Source organism: Triplophysa dalaica, chromosome 13 (assembly GCF_015846415.1).
Source record: "Triplophysa dalaica isolate WHDGS20190420 chromosome 13, ASM1584641v1, whole genome shotgun sequence".
Classification (NCBI taxonomy): domain Eukaryota; kingdom Metazoa; phylum Chordata; class Actinopteri; order Cypriniformes; family Nemacheilidae; genus Triplophysa; species Triplophysa dalaica.
The window spans coordinates 16,001,982-16,020,732 of record NC_079554.1 but is presented as its reverse complement, the minus strand read 5'-3'; the positions used below and the strand labels follow the sequence as shown (position 1 = coordinate 16,020,732).

At 37.4% G+C, this 18,751-nt stretch overlaps 1 protein-coding gene across 3 annotated transcripts; it reads right to left on the bottom strand.

Annotated features, from left to right (window-relative positions):
* Positions 1–3,032: 3,032 nt before the first annotated feature.
* Positions 3,033–18,751, bottom strand: rxrgb (retinoid X receptor, gamma b). Of its 3 annotated transcripts, none has more exons than XM_056764313.1 (10): positions 18,592–18,751; positions 7,565–7,794; positions 6,068–6,212; positions 5,793–5,972; positions 5,450–5,610; positions 5,224–5,353; positions 4,108–4,240; positions 3,892–3,983; positions 3,618–3,723; positions 3,033–3,501 (listed from the first exon to the last, which is right to left on the bottom strand). In XM_056764313.1, exons 1-10 carry the CDS (start codon positions 18,611–18,613, stop codon positions 3,354–3,356), a joined length of 1,347 nt encoding a protein of 448 aa, XP_056620291.1. In that variant the 5' UTR covers positions 18,614–18,751; the 3' UTR covers positions 3,033–3,353. The 3 variants fall into 3 exon arrangements, with proteins under 3 accessions (XP_056620291.1, XP_056620294.1, XP_056620293.1); XM_056764316.1 differs by lacking the exon at positions 18,592–18,751 and adding an exon at positions 14,167–14,251; XM_056764315.1 differs by lacking the exon at positions 18,592–18,751 and adding an exon at positions 9,267–9,668.

Here is an 18,751-nt window from a genome sequence, read left to right as displayed (position 1 = left end):
TGAAAAAAAACCACAATTATAGTCACTAATCTGCTAATATTAACAGCATAACAGTGTACTTTTATATATGTTTAAAAATTATTCGATCAAAGCTCTGCAAAAAAATAATTATAACTAATTTGCTATCACTTATAAAGGAGTGGGCATGTATGTGTTTTGAAAATTATTATCCATTAAAATAAAGCATAGGGATTAGTCTGTCGGCCTATAAAGACCTTTAACAAATTTGTGCAGGAACAACTACGCTACAGAGAATGTAGATGACTAAATCTTGTAAAACGTATATCTTATTTTTTATCCCAAAGGAGTGCGTAAATTCTTTCACGATACTATGTTAAAAATAACCAAATTAATCAATGCAAAACACGAATTTGAAGTGAAATGTTAACAATTATTTGTTTGTCTAAAATCATACTGACAAAACAACTTATATGTTAGTCATGAACTTTCCTTTTATTTAAACTGTATCCAAATATAGGCTAATAGTCAGTTACACGTGCAATGAATTTTGTCAAAAGCTAGATTGGCTGCGTCCCACCAAACAAAAACAAAAAAACTCCGTAAGACTTTACAGACAGCAGACAAAAGAGTTTACATATTTACACTTACCATTGAAGTAAAGGAATCCAGCGGTGTAATTTAGATAGGATAGATTAAATGTAAAAGCGTACAAAATCTCAGTGTGAAAATTAACCTGTATGTCTGCCTTAGTTACCTCGTCTCTCTCTCTCTCTCTCTCTCTCTCTCTCTCTCTCTCTCTCTCTCTCTCTCTCTTTCTCCATGTCTGTTTCCCTATTTGACCTGCCCTCTCTTCTTCCTCCTCCCATCATTGCCAGGTAGGCCTGCGTGTTTAAACTAGCCGCAAATGTTGATTACACATTTTACACTTATGACAATTTACATCAATAAAACATAGTTATATCAGAAGTTATAATATCAGTATGCCAATAAAGAATACGCATGTAAATTATTTGACGTTGAGTTCGTGAATGGCATAACCAAAACCGTCCATGCTATTTCCGAACATTATTTATACTTTGTTTACATTTTTGTTAGTCTTATAAGCTCGTTCACAGGAAAACTCTATTAAAAAAACAAAAACACTGATTATGATGGTAGCATTATTACTAAAGTGGTATAATATTATAAAGAAATATGCTATCCTACAAAATGACAGTTCATTCTTTATTATCTTCAGTGATGTATTTTTATAGCAGCAATTAAAAGATCACCTATATAATAGAAAAATGCAGTTCTGTTAGGCCCAAAATTAGTAATCCAGTTAGTTTGTAAAGTCTATTTGACTTGCCACGTCCAAATAATGTGCATAACTCTCCGATACTTGAGTCGTGAACAGAGCCTGGCCATTTCGCCACCAGATTTATAATGTGGAACATAGTCACACACCATCTAAGAGATGTGTTGTATAATTGAATACATTCCCTTGAATAATTATCAAACTAAATGTTATGAATGTTTACTGGCATGGTCATTTCATAATCTTTATGATCAATTATAATGTACCTGCAATAGAGAATTTAGAAATTGCTTAAAAAAATCAAAGAACTAGTTAGCAAAAGTCAGTTTTAAACACCATCACCGATAACTCGTGAACCGTTTGTGTGACATCAATGGATCAAGAGGCAAAGTTGTTCAGAATGAAGAGGAGGACTATTAAATGATATCATTAGTTTGTGTAAGTGTCAAATGTCATGTGATACACAATTGTTTAAGATATGAGATACACGTCAATTTTGCCATTTTTACTGTTTTAGCGCCACCTAGTGTCCAAACGCTACCTCCTTTTTTTACGTGACCTCGGAGTGATGGTCTACACATATCAACTGAGCCCCATGATGATATGTTAAGCCCTTCTGGATTTATGGCCATTTTAATGTGATAGGATCTGCCCATTTTAAGTTTTGGCGTCCCTAAGCAACGGTGAAAAGAAATTTCAACTTTTTTTCAATGATTATTTACATTCACACTCCACAGAAGTCATCTGCATTGGTTTGGTTCCGATCGGTTGAAAAACCAGGAACTAGTTCGCGAAAGTAGGTTTTTGACATCATCAGCGATAACTCACGAACCGTTTGATCGACAGAAGCATGTCCAGAGGCAAAGTTGTTCAGAATGAGAAGAGCAATCTTATGATACCAATAGTTTCTGTATATGTCAAATGTCACGTGATACAGAATTGTTTATGCACTCCAAAAGCGCTATTTCGCCCCCCGGTGGCCAAATGAGTTCACATTTCTTACAGACCTTAAAGACCGTGAGACGAATAAGCCCAGCGAGTGTCGTTTTGATCGGCCTCCGTTTACCCGGTATAATGAGTGCTCACATTTAATTGACCGATGGCAGACTTGTTTTTTGAGATACGCAGAAGTCCTTTTATACAGTCAAGGTTCATGACACAAAGACACACCATACCAAATAATTAGTCGATCGGGCAAACGGTTGCTTAGTTATAGCCCTTTTCGAGTTCTTTGCTATTATAGCGCCACCTAGTGGCCAAACACCGAGTTTTTTTTATTGTGAACCCAGACTGAGGGTCTACACATATGGTCTAAGCCCCGTGAAGATATCTCAAACCGTTCTCTAGGTATAGCCATTTTAATGAAATAGGCTACTTCCGGGTTTGACGTTTTGATGTCCCCTAGCGACCCTGAATCGAAATTTCAACTTTTTTTCAATGAATATTTACATTCACACTCCACAGAATTTATCAAGCAATTTTAAAAACGAGCCTTATTTCTTTGACACTCACGAAACAGTGTAAGCGCTAAAAGGGCGCCATCTAGCGGAATAGAATAGACACTCTTTGAGATTGAATGACGTATTTGAGGTATGTTGACAAGCAAAGATGGACTTTTGGTACAATATACTTCACTGGCGCTAGCTCTACAATGGATCTGAAGAGAGTTTTAGGCCTTACTAAATTATTAGTACAGATTAGTTGACCTATTAGAGCTCCCTGCTCTCTGTCCCTTAGACAAAACATGGTTTAAAAATGACACAAACCAACAAAAGGATTTAGCATTGAATTATTTATTTAGACAGAATTAAAAAATTCACTTCAGAATTTATTGTCTGGGCTTGACAAAAGTATTTCTTGAATAAAATAAATTATCTTTATTGCATTGCAGTGTACACCTGATATTAGCTATTTACAGAGAAAAATGTATTTTCAACACCATAGTGATCAAATGTATTTTGACTGTATATTTTACTTACCTATACATTTCACAGATTATAATTTGTTCTTTGTATAAAATATGCATTTTAAATCAAATTTATTATTATATTAGTTGCATTGTATTATGTACAAAAATAGTCAGGTGGTATTCCTGTCACGTAATCTGATGGGGCGCTTCAAGCATTTCCATTAGGAATGTGTCTATGGGCGTGTCTCCAATCAACTTGAAGAAAAATAGATGCTCCAAACATTTGAGGCCGATGGATCGGAGGGCGGGGAGGCGCAATAAAAGTTTAGCGAACCTGTGAAATATTTGTGATATTAAATTGATATAAAATTGTTCAGAATACAAGTAAATCGAAGCATTAGCAAAAATGAGACCATTCTGTAGCGAACAAGCACATCTGTTTGGCTGTACCTGCCAGGCTGGTCAGGGTAATTCTGTTTTGTGTAGGTCTCAAGTGAAGCATAAACCTTCTCCCTCAGTGCTTCTACATCCACTGCGTTGGACAAGCCTTTGGCATCTAGAAGTAGAGGCAGTTTCCATAATTAACTATATAGTCCACATCCACTTCTTGATTTATAAAAAAAGTTTCAAAGATCATGAGACATTAGCTGATCACTTTAAACAAGGAGAATAAAAACACAATAATGAGTGTATGGTGTGGTATGTCTGTTTATGAGAAGCGCACCAGGGTTAAAGAGAACAATGGCTCTGAGGCAGCCCAGTTCTGTTTTATCCATCTGCATGTCCTTCATTTTTGACACAAGCTCAGTCAATACCCTATAACACAAAAACAACATTTCTGATATTCCTAAAACAAGAGATGTGTTAACCTAAAGACTGATGTCTCAAAGATTCAGACGTGGGTTTAGTCAAATGTATGATGTTAAAGCCGTTGACTCACCTGTTGAAAATGGACCCCACTCCAGCACTGTGAGCACTGCTCCTGTGAACATGGAGGCCTGTGCCCAGTAAGATACCATCTTTTACTGTGATCGAGCGATGTGAGAACGAAGCAATGAGGAGCTCATTCCATCCTGTGAGGAGGGTAAACGGAAATTAAATAAGATTTAGTTTTTTTCTTCAACTCTCTTTGTTTTAATTTATTAAAAACAAAAATGTATTCGTCATTCTATGTGACATCCTTTGGTGTCTAATTAAGCAGCGCATGTGAAATGTTTGGCCAGCAGAGGTCAGCATCCACACAACCAATACACTTCTGTCTGATCATTTGAACCAAAGTAACCAAGAACAAAAAAATACATATACAATAGTATATTCAATATGTTATATATACATATATAATAATATTGATTTAATATGTTTATTTATCCTCTGCACTATTACTAAGTGGCTGAATAAATATCAGAATTGGTGACCATATTAGGAAATTAGGACCAAAAGTAGTGAACAAATCCTGCTGGAAAAACTCAAGTACATGCTTTCATAAAACCACACATTATAAGACATTCAAATAAAACTTAAATGAATAAAAATGTAAAAATTGAAAATTATAATGAAAATTATAGAGACATCATTGTTAAATACAATGTCATATATTTATATCTGATATTGAGTGAATTAATTATATGATATAAATATTATAGTTACAATTTAAATTAAGCTTGTATATGTCAGCAATAAGTTATGGCATTAGCTAATATATACTAACAATGAACAATATTTCAACAGCATTAATTAATCTTTTCAAATCGAACCCTTTAACTATTAACATTAGTTAATGCATCACAAACTAACATGATACTAGCCTTGAAATTAACTAACATAAACAATTAACAACTAACTAACATAAACAAATAAGATTAATAAATAATAATAAACTATATTGCTCAATTTTAGTTCATAATATCTAATCCATTTACTATTGTTAACCTTATTGTATTTGTTAACAATATTATTTTATGATAGTAATAAAATTTGTTGCAAAAAAAGCATTACCACTCAGCTTTTAGACTTTTGGACCCCATTACATCTATTAGCATGCATATGTAACACACACCTGCTCGAAGGAGAATGACCTGATCATCTAGCGGCAGATCAGAGAAGTGAGGTATCCTCTTGGCCCACTCCACCAGAGTGAACAGCTGCTTGTCAGCTGCATGGCAGATATTAGTGACCGGGTCATTTGTCTGCAATACAAAGAAATCGTACAGGACCAGACTGTTTAGTTTATTTGAGTTAAATGTGTTAAATGTGTTGTGATTTCTTTTAAATCTATGGCTCACCGAGTTTCCAGGGCTGCTCTCTGTGTATGTCTCTGTCTTGGGTTCCACTGCGAGTTCTGCATCCAGAATCTTATCCACAGGCATCTCTTCATTAAAGCTGCTCGTCGATTCCACCTCATTATCGCTCTTTTCCTTCCCGCGCTGCCTTTCATCCTGCACCGCTGCAGGGAATCCCAACATTCATACAGATTGATATGTAATTGCATCTTCTTAAAGTATGCTTTGATTTGAAAGACTGCACGCCTTGAGATCCATGTAGTTAAGGCATAAATGCTACAAGTACAGTAGTAGTCTTTATTTACTTTATGTAGCATTGCTGGTCACTAGCATGTTGTGTACACACCTTCCCTCTTCATGCCCATAGCCAGGCACTTCTGGTAGCGGCAATACTGACAGCGGTTGCGCTGACGTTTGTCAATCAGGCATTCTTTGCAGTCTCGACACTTGTAGGTCAGGTCTTTCCGAATGGTTCTTTTAAAGAAGCCTTTGCATCCTTCACAACTGTAAACACCGTAATGCTTCCCTGCAAACACAAGCACATTTGTCACAAACATCAAAAATTCACATTCTATCCGAAACATCACGTTTCAGGAGCACGTAAACATCTGCATGCCGTACCTGAAGATCGGTCCCCACAAATGGCACAGATGTGTTTAGAGAGGGATCCAGGACTGCTGCACTGGTAGCTGCTTATGTTACCCAGAGGAGTCAATCCTGGGGGAGGCTTAATGTCTTCTGAGCAGTTCATATTCAAGGAATTCATCTGAGAGACAGGGGAAAATAATAGATTATGTCACAAAACAGCGAGGCTGTTGCCAGCAGACATACACAAACAACCCAGAAGAACAGAGTCGCACACACACACAAACAAGCTCCACCCTGACATGGCTTCTACACAAGGAGCTGTGAGTGCGTTGCTGACATAATATTCAGGGTGTTTTCTTTCCTCTCTCTGTCTCTCTCTGGAGAACTTAGCACTTTAACACCACATGCTACTTTTTCTGCAGTTTTACATCCAACCTGCAGGTGGCAGGCTATGTACATACCTCAAAGCAAAGAGAACTGTCAAATCAGTTCATTTGCAATTCAGACTGCTTTGTTGTTGAATAGTTGTGATGTAAGTATATGTATGTTATTATAGGTGTTTATTCAGGTTTTGTGGAAAATAAATTGTAGTATAATAAGTATTTGATACAATAAACGGTACATCTCATCAGCAATTAATCAATGCTTTTTAATAGATTTCTTCTTTTAATACCATTCGATAAATCTTTTACAAATATTTTAAAACATGTATGTCACATACAGTGACAAACAGTACTCCTCTATATATATATATATATATATATATATATATATATATATATATATATGTGTGTATGTACACTGCAATTGATGTGCTCCTCATTGGTCTGAAAGCCTAAACCGTTTGTCTGATTGAATGGCTTTTTTCAGCCTCCTGGGAGAAATTGCCGACATGTACTGATGTTATTAGACACACATAAGCTGACCTCTCTTAAACACCCGGGGCATATGTATTTGGAAATGTTCCAGTGTGACGAACATCACCTTGAGATCACCTTCAGCTAAATTCTGCACTATTAACTTAATACTGTCTTACTTTTAAAGGAGACAAAAAATCTGTATTGTTCCACACATTTCACATAAAACTATTGCTTCATCACATTTAATATGAATGGTGTTCATTTATTAACTTAAGAAATCTTTAAATATATGAAACATATATTATACACATATATATAGTATTAAAACAATTAATCAAAAACAATTAATATTTATATATCTATATACACAGTATATGTAAACAACAAAATAATTATATAAATGAATACATTTCAATTTGCATGAATAATAATAATAGAATTAAAAAGGAATAAAACTGTAATGCATCCATAACATATTCTGGGATACAGTTCTCTATACAATGTGGGCTTGGATTGTCACAAATTTTCCTTCCATCAAATAACTTTATTACTCATCTGAAAGTTTAGACATCTAGACAATGATTTTATTATTTAATTACTATTAACTATCCACTACGTGGGAACATTGGCGTGAGACCACGGGAAGAGGGAATTATGGGTAGTTTCTTACCTGTGGGCTGCCGAGAGTGTTAAAGCTCATACTGGGCGTAGAAGGCAAGGAACCCGACGGTGAGGTGAGAGACGGGGTGATGACAGAATATGGTGAAGCCAGGCCATTCATAGAGCCCAGGGTGATCATGGGAGACTGCAGTGGGCGGGAGGAACTGATGACGGACGGATGACCCACCATAGAGCTCATGGGTGGGGGCTGAGAGTGGGGAGAATTCAGAGCACTAGAGTCTGTGTGAAGACAGAAATTAAGATTTGAATACATAGAAACTCGGATGTATGACCGGAATAACCTGATGATTGTAATCTTAACAGACTGTATCACAGTAAATATATCAGGACTCGACAAACAGATATTTGAAAGGGGAGCATATTGTGCTTTAATCATTTCAAACTAGGCCCGGCTGCACAGGGGGGCCAGGGTGGGCCTTGCCCACCTTATCAGAAGCTTTGCCCACCCTGCCACCACCCAGGGCCTTTGAGAGAGAGGATCCGTGAACCGCCGTTGCTGTGAAAAAACTGTTCCATTGCAGTGAACGGACTTTCTCTCTCAGCGACTTTGCATCTGAGTCCTGCATGGGTCCTGTTTGATTATCCCGCAGAACTTAAAAGAACACACAATCCGACATCCGACAGCAGCACTAATTTAATTCTGTACCTGACCCTACTTGTTTGACAAAAATGCAGAGCCCCAAACCGCACCTGCATTACATCTACATGATGTAGACAACACACATTTTTTTTTGAAGAATGTTGGTAACCGAACAATGCCGGCTCTTCTATTGTATGGACACAAAACCAATGCAAAATATATTTTGTGTTCTGTGGGGGAAAGAATGTCAAACAGGTTTTAAATGACAAGAGGGTGAGTAAATAATTACAGAATTTTCATTTTTTTGAAAATCTAAATTGAGTTATTTTTTACAAACACATGGCTTTTTTTTTCGCACATAAGGTATTCTTGTCGCTTCGCAAAAATTGAATTGAGCCACTATGAGTGGATGGACTAATTTAACGATGTCTTAAGTACTTTTCTGCTAGTAACTAATTTTGGTTTGACGATAAAACGGCACAATATAACAACAGTACAAGGACACACACTGGGCAAAAGCTGCTCTTGTGCCCATACAAAAGTGTTGCAATCCATTAAAATGTGTCATCATTCAAAATAAAGATCTAATCAATTGAATCTATATTTTCTTATATGAATATGGCTTGAAGTAATTGCTTTATTAAGAAATGCACATAAAAACAGACCAGAAACTTTGGTCAGAAATATTGAAACGTAAAACTGACTTTCATCTCTGGTTGATATAATTTACATTTTACAGGCCCCTTTGTTTCTATTTATAGCTTTACAGACTTATTTTATCACGTTTTGAAATGTATTACATGGCAGTATAAATCGGCAGCACCATTCACAACAAATATTTTCCATAAACGGTTTTCTGTAATGAAATCGGCGTAGAGTGTATTTAAAGAATATGTTTTGATCATATGTTTGTTTACATCTCCCATACATTCAAATGAAATAGCAAAAGCTTTGCGTCAGGTGTGTTTTTGATATCTGTTCTGTATTGTACTGAAATGATGCTTCTACAAGTATTTTTAATCAATCATAATAGTTGTACATCAACAGCATACAAAAAACTTGAAAAATGTTTTGTACAGTCAGGATTTACTTCTTTAAAACTTTGTTTTACCTTAAAGCATCAGTCCCTCCACAGTGCTAATTTCTCTTGCACTCTATGTTGAACTCTATTTTCTCTCTCTCCTGTTGTGAGACATATTTTGAGACAACAAGGAAACATACAATGTTAGGCTACCTGGCGTCTCTGACTCTTTGAGCTGTGGTGTTATCTGCCTTTGCGTAATGTTAACTGTGGAACTGTTATCTAGATTACATCTCTGGATAATCTGAACCTGATATTGATTTGACCACAACATCTTTATTCTAGTGTGAACCCATAGATTGTCAGCATAGAAATACGATTCTAAGAATGTCCTTTTTGAAGAACTATTAAAAAAAAAAATCAATTTTTAATTTATGCAATTGTTGCTTTTTCTTGTTTCTGTAATGCAATTTTTTTCACGTTGATGCTGCTAGATCTTAATAGTTCAGAGAGAGACACGCCGATTGAGTCTGACCAAACTAAAGATTTTCAGACATTCATCATCATTTCACAATCACTCTGTGAAGTGCCCATGACCTTTGTACGGCTGTCTGGGTGCAAAGTTCAGCTTTTGGCAGACAGCTATCAAGTTCAGTGGTGACCACTTTATCTTGTGGGTGCATATACATATAGTATGTTATATATGACATATGTTATATATATGCATTAGATACTTTAATGCACAGAGGGTGTTCAGTGAACCTAAATTTAACTGAAAAAATCTGTAAAACGAAATCTTAGGCTCCATCTGATTATGGACATAAATTTATAGACCTGAACAGAAAAGGCTTGTAGACGTTTCAGAAGAAGAACCCTATGCAGTTTCCGGTTTGGGAGACTTAAAGCAGAGAGAAATGGAAAATGAGAAAATAGTTACATTTATCAGTTGCTCCACATTGAGGCACACAGCAATGGTATATAGAGGTGGCGTTCTATCGTATTTGATTGTAATAACGAATTGTTAACTTATGAACGTATTATTTTAAATATGGTAGAACAGTACTTTTATATACTGTACCACTGCTGTGTGACGAAATGTACAGCAAACCTGATGGGTTTTTAATTTAAAAAAAATTATAATGGATTCTAATGCATTTCTAATGTCTTTTGTCATTTCACATCGCGCCGGTCGCATCGGGTGTGTAGACACGGTGTCACTCACTTACTAACAATACACACTGAGTGAGAAATAGAGTTAGAGAGTTTGAAAAGGTCTTGTGTATTTGTGTACCTGTTTTCTGTTGGTGACAAAGACATGACTTTAGATATCTGATTATGTAGAAAGGTAAGAATGAACATGAACGATTTTTAAAAGAATAGTATAACTGTAAATATGTGATAGAATATGGAGAAATCATTAACTGGACATTAAGTAAAGGAACTCTAAGTGTCCTCCAGTGACCTCATTCTTACAAAAACACAACAAGCACATTTTGTCACATGTCTTACTCTGATTCAAACAGCTCATGCTGACAGTCACACAAACGAATTTAAAAGGAACATCAGCTGATCTATTATCCAACATTAAAAGTTCAACAGCATACAGAGAGATGGATGATACAGTCTAAACTAGACATCAGCGCTTCCCTGAAGCATATGGCCAAAGAAAATGCTGACCAAATGAAGAATGCTGACAAACGGAAAGAATCCAGGAAATGAAGAAACATTAATCAATTTCAAAACATCCTGTAGTATGGCAGCAGATAATCGGTGGATAATCAAGTAAAGGGTAATACCCGACACTTGTTGACAATTATTAAAGGGATACTTCAGCCAATAAACAAAATTTCCCCATGTTTCACTCACCCTTAAGACATCCTATAAAATATAAAAATTTTCTTGAAGAGAAATTCAGTCGGAGTTAATCCATCGATCAAAGAACTGCTCAACACGGCTCCAAGGTGTTAACAAGGTCTTCTGAAGTGAATCAATTCGTTTGTTTAAGAGAAATATCCATATTGACAACGCTATTAACTATAATGTCAAACGTCTGTAATCCTCTGCTGCGCATGAACCAGGGGCTTGTTTTTCCGGCAAATGACGGTGACGAAAGCTCCTGCACAGAGGAGACGGTATTCTATTGGAACAAAATAAAAAATGCTGTGTTCGTCACCATAATTTATGACATCCCCGCGTCATTTGCCGGAAAAACAAGCCTCTGTTTAATGCGCATCTGAGGGATAGCTGAAGTTAAACATTATCGTTACAGCATTGTCAATATGGATCTCTCACCACTGGTACATTTCCCGCAGTCTTCAAAGACGCACATTTTACCTCTTAATCCTACACTATTAGACTACTACAGAGCGGTATCTCTCTTCCCTTTCATTGGCTAAACTCTTGAGCTTGTTGCATTTAACCATCTCTCCTCCTTTCTTACACAGAACAACCTCCCGGACAGCAACCAGTCTGGTTTCAAGATTGATCATTCCACCAAGACTGCACTGCTCTCGGTCATTGAAGCCCTGATACTGGCAAGAGAAGTCTCTAAATCATCTGTACTTATCCGATTGGATATATCTGCTGCCTTTGACACTATTAACCACCACATCCTCCTGGCGACACTCAAGGCTTTGGGTGTCTGTGGAATGGTGCTACAATGGTTCAAGTTTTACCTCTCAGGTAGATCATTTAGAGTATCCTGGAGAGGTGAGGCCTCTGAGTCCCAACATCTCAGTAAAGGGGTGCCTCAGGGCTCAGTGCTTGGACCGTTGCTCTTTCCATACATGACATCCCTAGGTTCTTTCATTCGGAAACGAGGCATTTCCTATCACTTCTATGCGGATAATACACAACTCCACCTGTCATTTCAGCCTGACAATCTGACTGTTTCTGCAAGCATTTCAGCATGCCTGAGTGAAATTTCGCACTGGATGAAGAACCATCACCTGCAGCTGAACCTAGCTAAAACAGAACTACTTGTTATCCCGGCCCACCCAAAGATTCATCACAACCTCTCCATTCAACTAGGCTGATCAACCATCACACCTTCCAGAATGCCCAGAAACCTGGAAGTGGAAATCGATGATCAGCCAAAGTTCACGGATCATGTTGCCAGCACCACCCGGTCCTGTAGATTCATCCTCTACAACATTAGGAAAATGAGACCTTTCGTTTCCGAGCATTCTATGCTAGTCCTTGTCCAAGCTATTGTCCTGTCCAGACTGGACTATTGCAAAGACCAACTAACTGGCCTCCCACCTTGCACAACCAAACCTCCCCAGATGAAGACATTCACGTATTCAAAGACATCTTGAATATCAGCAAACAGCAAAGACCCTTGATGAAAGTTTTGTAAAAATGACACATATGCACGTGCACACACACATCACATTCACAGTTGTACACACATGTTTTAATAATACACTGTGCATAAATGTCATTCCATAGACATAATGACATTTATGTTGTACAAACTGTATATTTAATGCCCTAACCCTCATAGAAATCTATAAGCATTTGGACATCTTCAAATTAGGCATAATTTAGTTTCTTAATTATTCACTTTACATTGTGCGGACATTTGGTCAGAAACCTGAACAAACCTGAACATACACAGATAATTCCACACAACCTAAATGCTACCTGTGTTACTTCTATTCATGTTATCCATTGCGCCATATCGCCTCTCTTTGGGGGGGTGGAAGAGTGACAGTCAATCAGTGATGACGACTTCCGCCAACACTATTTGTGCATCAAACAGCCGTTTGTCCTTGTCACTCAAGATATTTACACACACCCACACACACAAACGTGACTCAAAGGAACTATTGTCAGGCAGAGATGGAGAAAGAGAAGAGAAATGTTATGAAATAAGTACATGAGAACGAGAAGAAAAGGGGAGTGGTGACGGGCACCTGCTAAAAAATATTGCAATTATTTAAAGGAATGGTTCAACCAAAAAAAAATGTCTTTCATCATTTATTCACACTCATGCCATTCCAAACCTGGATGACTTATAAAAAAATAAGATTTATGAAGAATTTTGCTAATAAAACAACAATGGCAACAAGTGGTTAAACAGAATGTATAGAAAACCACAAAAACATTTAATAAAATATCTTATTTTGTGTTCCACTGAAGAAAAGCAACAAACGTTATGAAAAATTATGATATAACTTTATTCTGTGGGTGAAGTATGTCTCTAACAGTTATTTCTTAAAAATCATTGCCAACTGTACAAAAAGCATATAATAGTATACTACTGTATAGTATAGTATAGTATAGTATAGTAGTGGCACCCATTCACTTGCTATAGAACGAAATAGATTGATCTAAATAGACATTCCTAAAATATCCATAATACTCTAGTGCCATCTTGCCTTGATCTATGACAGCTGAAGAGCATTAGAGACCAGAGCCTTCCCAAGCACTCTCACTGTCAACAGCTGAGCGCAGGATACAAATTCATTACACAAGTCAAGAGCTACAACTGACAAGCAGAATCTGATCAACCGAACTCACGGAAGAACAGAAGCGATGGCCATCGGGCATGTGCAGTATAACAACATGTCTCTCACACAAATATATATAGTTTATATATACAAAATCAAAACCAAGATGCTTATAAACTTCCACATTTTTATTAAATGAACAAGCTACAAGCAGAAATGCTTAAAAAATGTAAAAATCCAATTTTAGCTCACAGCTTACCACTTTCGTAAAAAACAAACAAACCCATTCCAGCTATGACTTTGAGCAGAATAGTCATTCTCTAATAAATAATAGACAACATATCAAATATCTATTCATGCCAATGAATCAGACACAACCTAGTACTTTTGTCAAGGGGCACACTGCATCAAAACAAATTCGGTGTTGGTCATCTTTCATCATACACTCTAAGTATTCACCTGCCCCCGTTGCTTCTTTCTGCTGAGACAGTGCTGACTAACAACATTTAGAGTTTTGCCACAAGCCTGATACTCACGATGGCTATAGTGGCCACCCTCACTACCTTGAAGCTGACCATGAGGAGGTAACGTCGGCGGATGCCACATGACTGCGTCTCCCACTCAACCAAATATTGGACCCCCGTCCAAACCAAGACTCACTGTTGTTGGAACAGATGGGACAGGAGTGAAAAAGGAAAGCCGCAGGGGGAGGGATCCGCGGGGTGGAGTCTGCTCGCTTACGGGATTACTCAGATTATTTTAGATTCAATGCGGCAGGAACTGTTTAATGTTGCAGTCATCAGCCTGCCTCCCACTTTTGACAAGCATCTTTCTGCACAGACTTTGGTTTGCCATAGGAGAGGCTCAGGATGTCATTAAATCCATCACACCACCTGTTGTGATCAAGCGAGTAAAATTTGTGTGTGATCTTAAAAAAAGAGACTGTACTTTTTTATTTGTTAGGGAAAAGTATTTGAAGACAATGCCGTTCTTACAATGTAATGATCATATTCTGTCTACAGGTCACACCAAGCTCTTTATTATTTGGCACGCGTCCAATTCTATAATTTTTCAAACTTTTATAATTTCAATTATCATCATTTGTATTAAATGGGTTTAAAACAATAGCTCCTCCAAAAATGAAATATTTCTCAGGTCATTTCAAACCATCACTTTCTTCTGCAGAAGAAAAAGACATTTTGAAGAACCTTGGTTATCAAACAAAAGCAGCGCCCATTGACTGCCATTGTATGGACACAAAAGCTTGAATTCTTTCTTCATTTTTATAACGTTGTATATAAACTTTTAATGTAAAATTTTCACCATTATCATTTCTTTGAGCGATTGAGAGTAGATCAGTAGAAGTAGATGACAAATGCCTTCAGGGTGAATCTAAAAAAACTTGTTAATATGTCATTCTATAAATGAAGTGCCCCACATAGATTAGTCTGAATGAAAGGAGAGTTGAGATCACAAAGAAGATTGACACAATTTGAGCTGCTTGTAGAAATGTACGTCATATTATTAAAACTGTATTAGGTGCTCTGGTTTAGAATTGATATAGAAACAAAGAAATTTGGACCATTGGTGAATCATGTTAGACCTGTTAGCCTGCAATCCTCCAGTCGACTCATACTTATTTGAGAGCCTCAGCCCTCACAAACACACATAAGAAATGAAAAGGCCGATGGTGTGATTGATGAAAGCATCCTATTTTTAAGAATGAAGGCCCTGAATGCATTCTCTTTAAATGCATGCCGTAGTTTTTTATTACTGCGTTTGTGTGTTGTCGAGTTTGACAGATTCAGATTTTAGATACAACATATGTTATGTTGACAGGCTTGGATGTGGGGAATTTTAATTTGATAAGTGTATTTTTGTCACCCATGAAAAGCGATATTAGCCAAACATTAGTTGCGCTCTCAGAGTTTTCCAACTGGTCTAAAATCTAAAACAATATTCATCTTCAGGGTAATGAAGAGATAAAAAATGTGTATATGACAGCTGAAGTCACATTGAGTGTCAGAGACATGACATGCCGCCGACAAGCATGTGAACACACTTCAACCCTTGGTACGGTGATGTAACTGTCCACATCTAACTTTACAAAGCAGCATGTCCTCTGGGAAGCAAGAACGTCCGGGGATCAAAATAAATGTCCACCCTTGCTCCAGTCTACTTTAGCCTAGACTTCTTACATGAACCTAGAATCTTTCTATGCCCAGTCTCAGAGCAAAAACCAACAAGATATAACATCTTTGCTATTACAGTCTATAGTTTTTCTATAGCAGCTATCGTAAAAGCACCATCGGTATGGAGGTTATAACAGCTTTTTACACGGCTCGTTGGAATGCTTGATTCTGATTGGCCAGTCGTTATTCCCAGATAACAACCTTTTAAAGCTTATAACACACGGTAACACGGATGCAGCAAATAATTTTGAAAGGGTTTTGTAATAACATATATGACATTAAATTTACAAATTATTCAACAAAATTGCCTTTTCGTGACATTTGAACTTATTTCTTTCCTTAAAACCAAAAGTTAACAGCTTTTCCTCGCCAAATGTCTGCATTCGGTAAAAATGAGCTAATTTCAAAATTTACATTTCATGTCCAACTTTTTCTCATGTGGCAAGTATTATAAGTGGGATACTGTACAAGCAGCCAGCTGTTATCGCGGAATAAGCCTGTTCAGTGTGATACAAGACCCTCCGTTCCGCGTGGGGTCCAGATCACACTGTCGGGGCTTATTTCTGGGATAACAACCGGCTGCCTGTACATTATCCCTTCCATAAAAAGGTTAACTCTTTTAAACTGGTCTTTAAAGTGACTAATGTTTACGATCCTGCAATTCAGGAAATAAATAAAAGCTATTAATGAAGGCAAGTTGTTTTTGTGTATAAAAGTACAGAAAGAATGAAGGATAATGATGATTACTCTACAATGAGTCACATAATGGACAGCTTCAAGGGCGATCTACAGAAACTGCTATGAGAAGTTTGAAAGCATCTACGCATCTGACAACACCAAATTCCTGAGAAAGATTTCGCATATGTGACCTTACTTCTTTGAACCGCTTAGGGCTTTTGTGTGTTTTGCGGAGTGGGTTCACATTGTTAAAGGACTCATCGGATGAGCACTTTCAACAAGTATGCTGTGATTTATTAGGGTCTTCAGGAAATGTCTGAATAGAACATATTTTGCTTAAAAACACTCAATGGCTGTGTAAACAAAACCCTTTTTGCTATGCTCACAGCTACCCGTTTTGGTGCATGTCTCTTTAAATTATAATGAGTTACAGCGCACCCCACTCCCCTGTCATCCGGCGTGTCAACACAACACACGTGTAGTACTGCCATGGCAATGGTTTAGCTAAATTATGTTTTCTGAACTCCTTTGCAGATTTTAAACGTCTCAAATCATTCGTCCGGAGACTACAAAATCAGTCGCACCAAACAGTGCATCCCAAATAATGCGCCCACGTTGTTGTACGCTTGCCTAAAATCAATAGAATGCGCACTTATGGTTTCTGAGGGATTTCCACTAAAAATAAAATAAATACACTCCTGTCTCTTCCGATGTTAGGCAGTGTAGTAGCGACTACGTTGCATGTTGTCCACGAACTTTAGCCATGGCGTCACGTACACCGTACGTGGGTGGAATTGTGTAGATTAAGGGGTAATATAATAATAAGATCCTGCTTTTAAGTCACAATAGGAGCGAAATCTGAACGGTGTGATTTCTCACATGCTTGCAGGGAAAGGCTCATCAAAAAAACTTACTGGGATCTTGTTTTTCCAGTTTTCTAGGTTGCTAGATGCACAGAGGATTATATTATTTTATTTTATATTGGAAAATATACACTTTTTGACATGAACACCACATTCACAAAGTGTCTTGTGGCAGCACAAAGTTATGGGTTCATTCGCAGAGAGCACACATACTGATAAAATGTTTAGCCTTCCTTGCAATCCCCCTAAACCGCTCTGGATAAAAGCATCCGCTGATACTACAAAGTCACTTTGGATAAAAGTTGCGACAAAATGCATTCAAATAAGTTATATAATGCAATGCTATACCAATTGTGCAATATTTTTGAAAAAGTATGTATCAGTTAAGAAACACATTGCATGCAACATGACACGCAACTTGTGTAAGTCACTTTGAAAAAAATGTGTGTGCTAAATAAATACATGTAAATGTAACTACTGGACACTGGTAAAGTCCAGACCTCCTCAATCCAATCGGACCTTCTCTCAGTCCATTGAACCACTTCAAAGCCTTCTGAGGTCAGTCTAGATTTTGTATCTTAATCAAAATATCTAATTTTTTGGATTATTGTCTTTTGATTTACACCCAAAACTTGTAACACCAAATTAAAGAAGCTTTGTGGAAGACATAACTATGTAGGTATTATAGTAGACGTTTAGCAACCATGTTTTTGCTGGATTGATAACCATCCTTGTAGTTCCTGTAGTAAGGCAGTGGTAAAATGTGTGAATACTATACTTTAACTAAAAACACCCTAGTTAGACTACAATTACTATAACAACCATGGTTCATTTTCATAAGGCTCAACCAATAATAGCCTTTGCCAAAAATAACACGTCATTCCTTCTCACTGCTGAAACAAATCATGTTTGCCATGTTTCGAGATTAGTTTCAAAGTACACTCTATAATCTACACTCGCTCAAGAACAAGAGTGTGCCCGACACAAGAGTCTGACAACAGGCGATCGATTACATAAACACAACGTAAGTGCCAAGCGTGACCACGTCTGAAGCCGCGGTCAGCTGACTGATGTCAATTCACGAGCGCTGATATAGCGCGGATCTGTCTGAAGTTCATCAGTTTAAATGCTTTGTCAACACACGTCGATGTGGCAAACAACACAGACAACTGCGAATAAACACATCGGACCTCCAAACAACATGTTATGAAAGGACAGAAAAACTTACTGAGATGCGAATACGTATCCATTCCGAGACGATTTACTATGTGATTTTGTCCCGGAGGCGCGCGCAGCACCTCACCCGATTGTCTCTAGCCAGCTCGAAGTGAACTCCGCGGAGCTGCTGCCTGGCCAGGGGCCCCGCACAGGGGGAGGCAGGAGGAGGG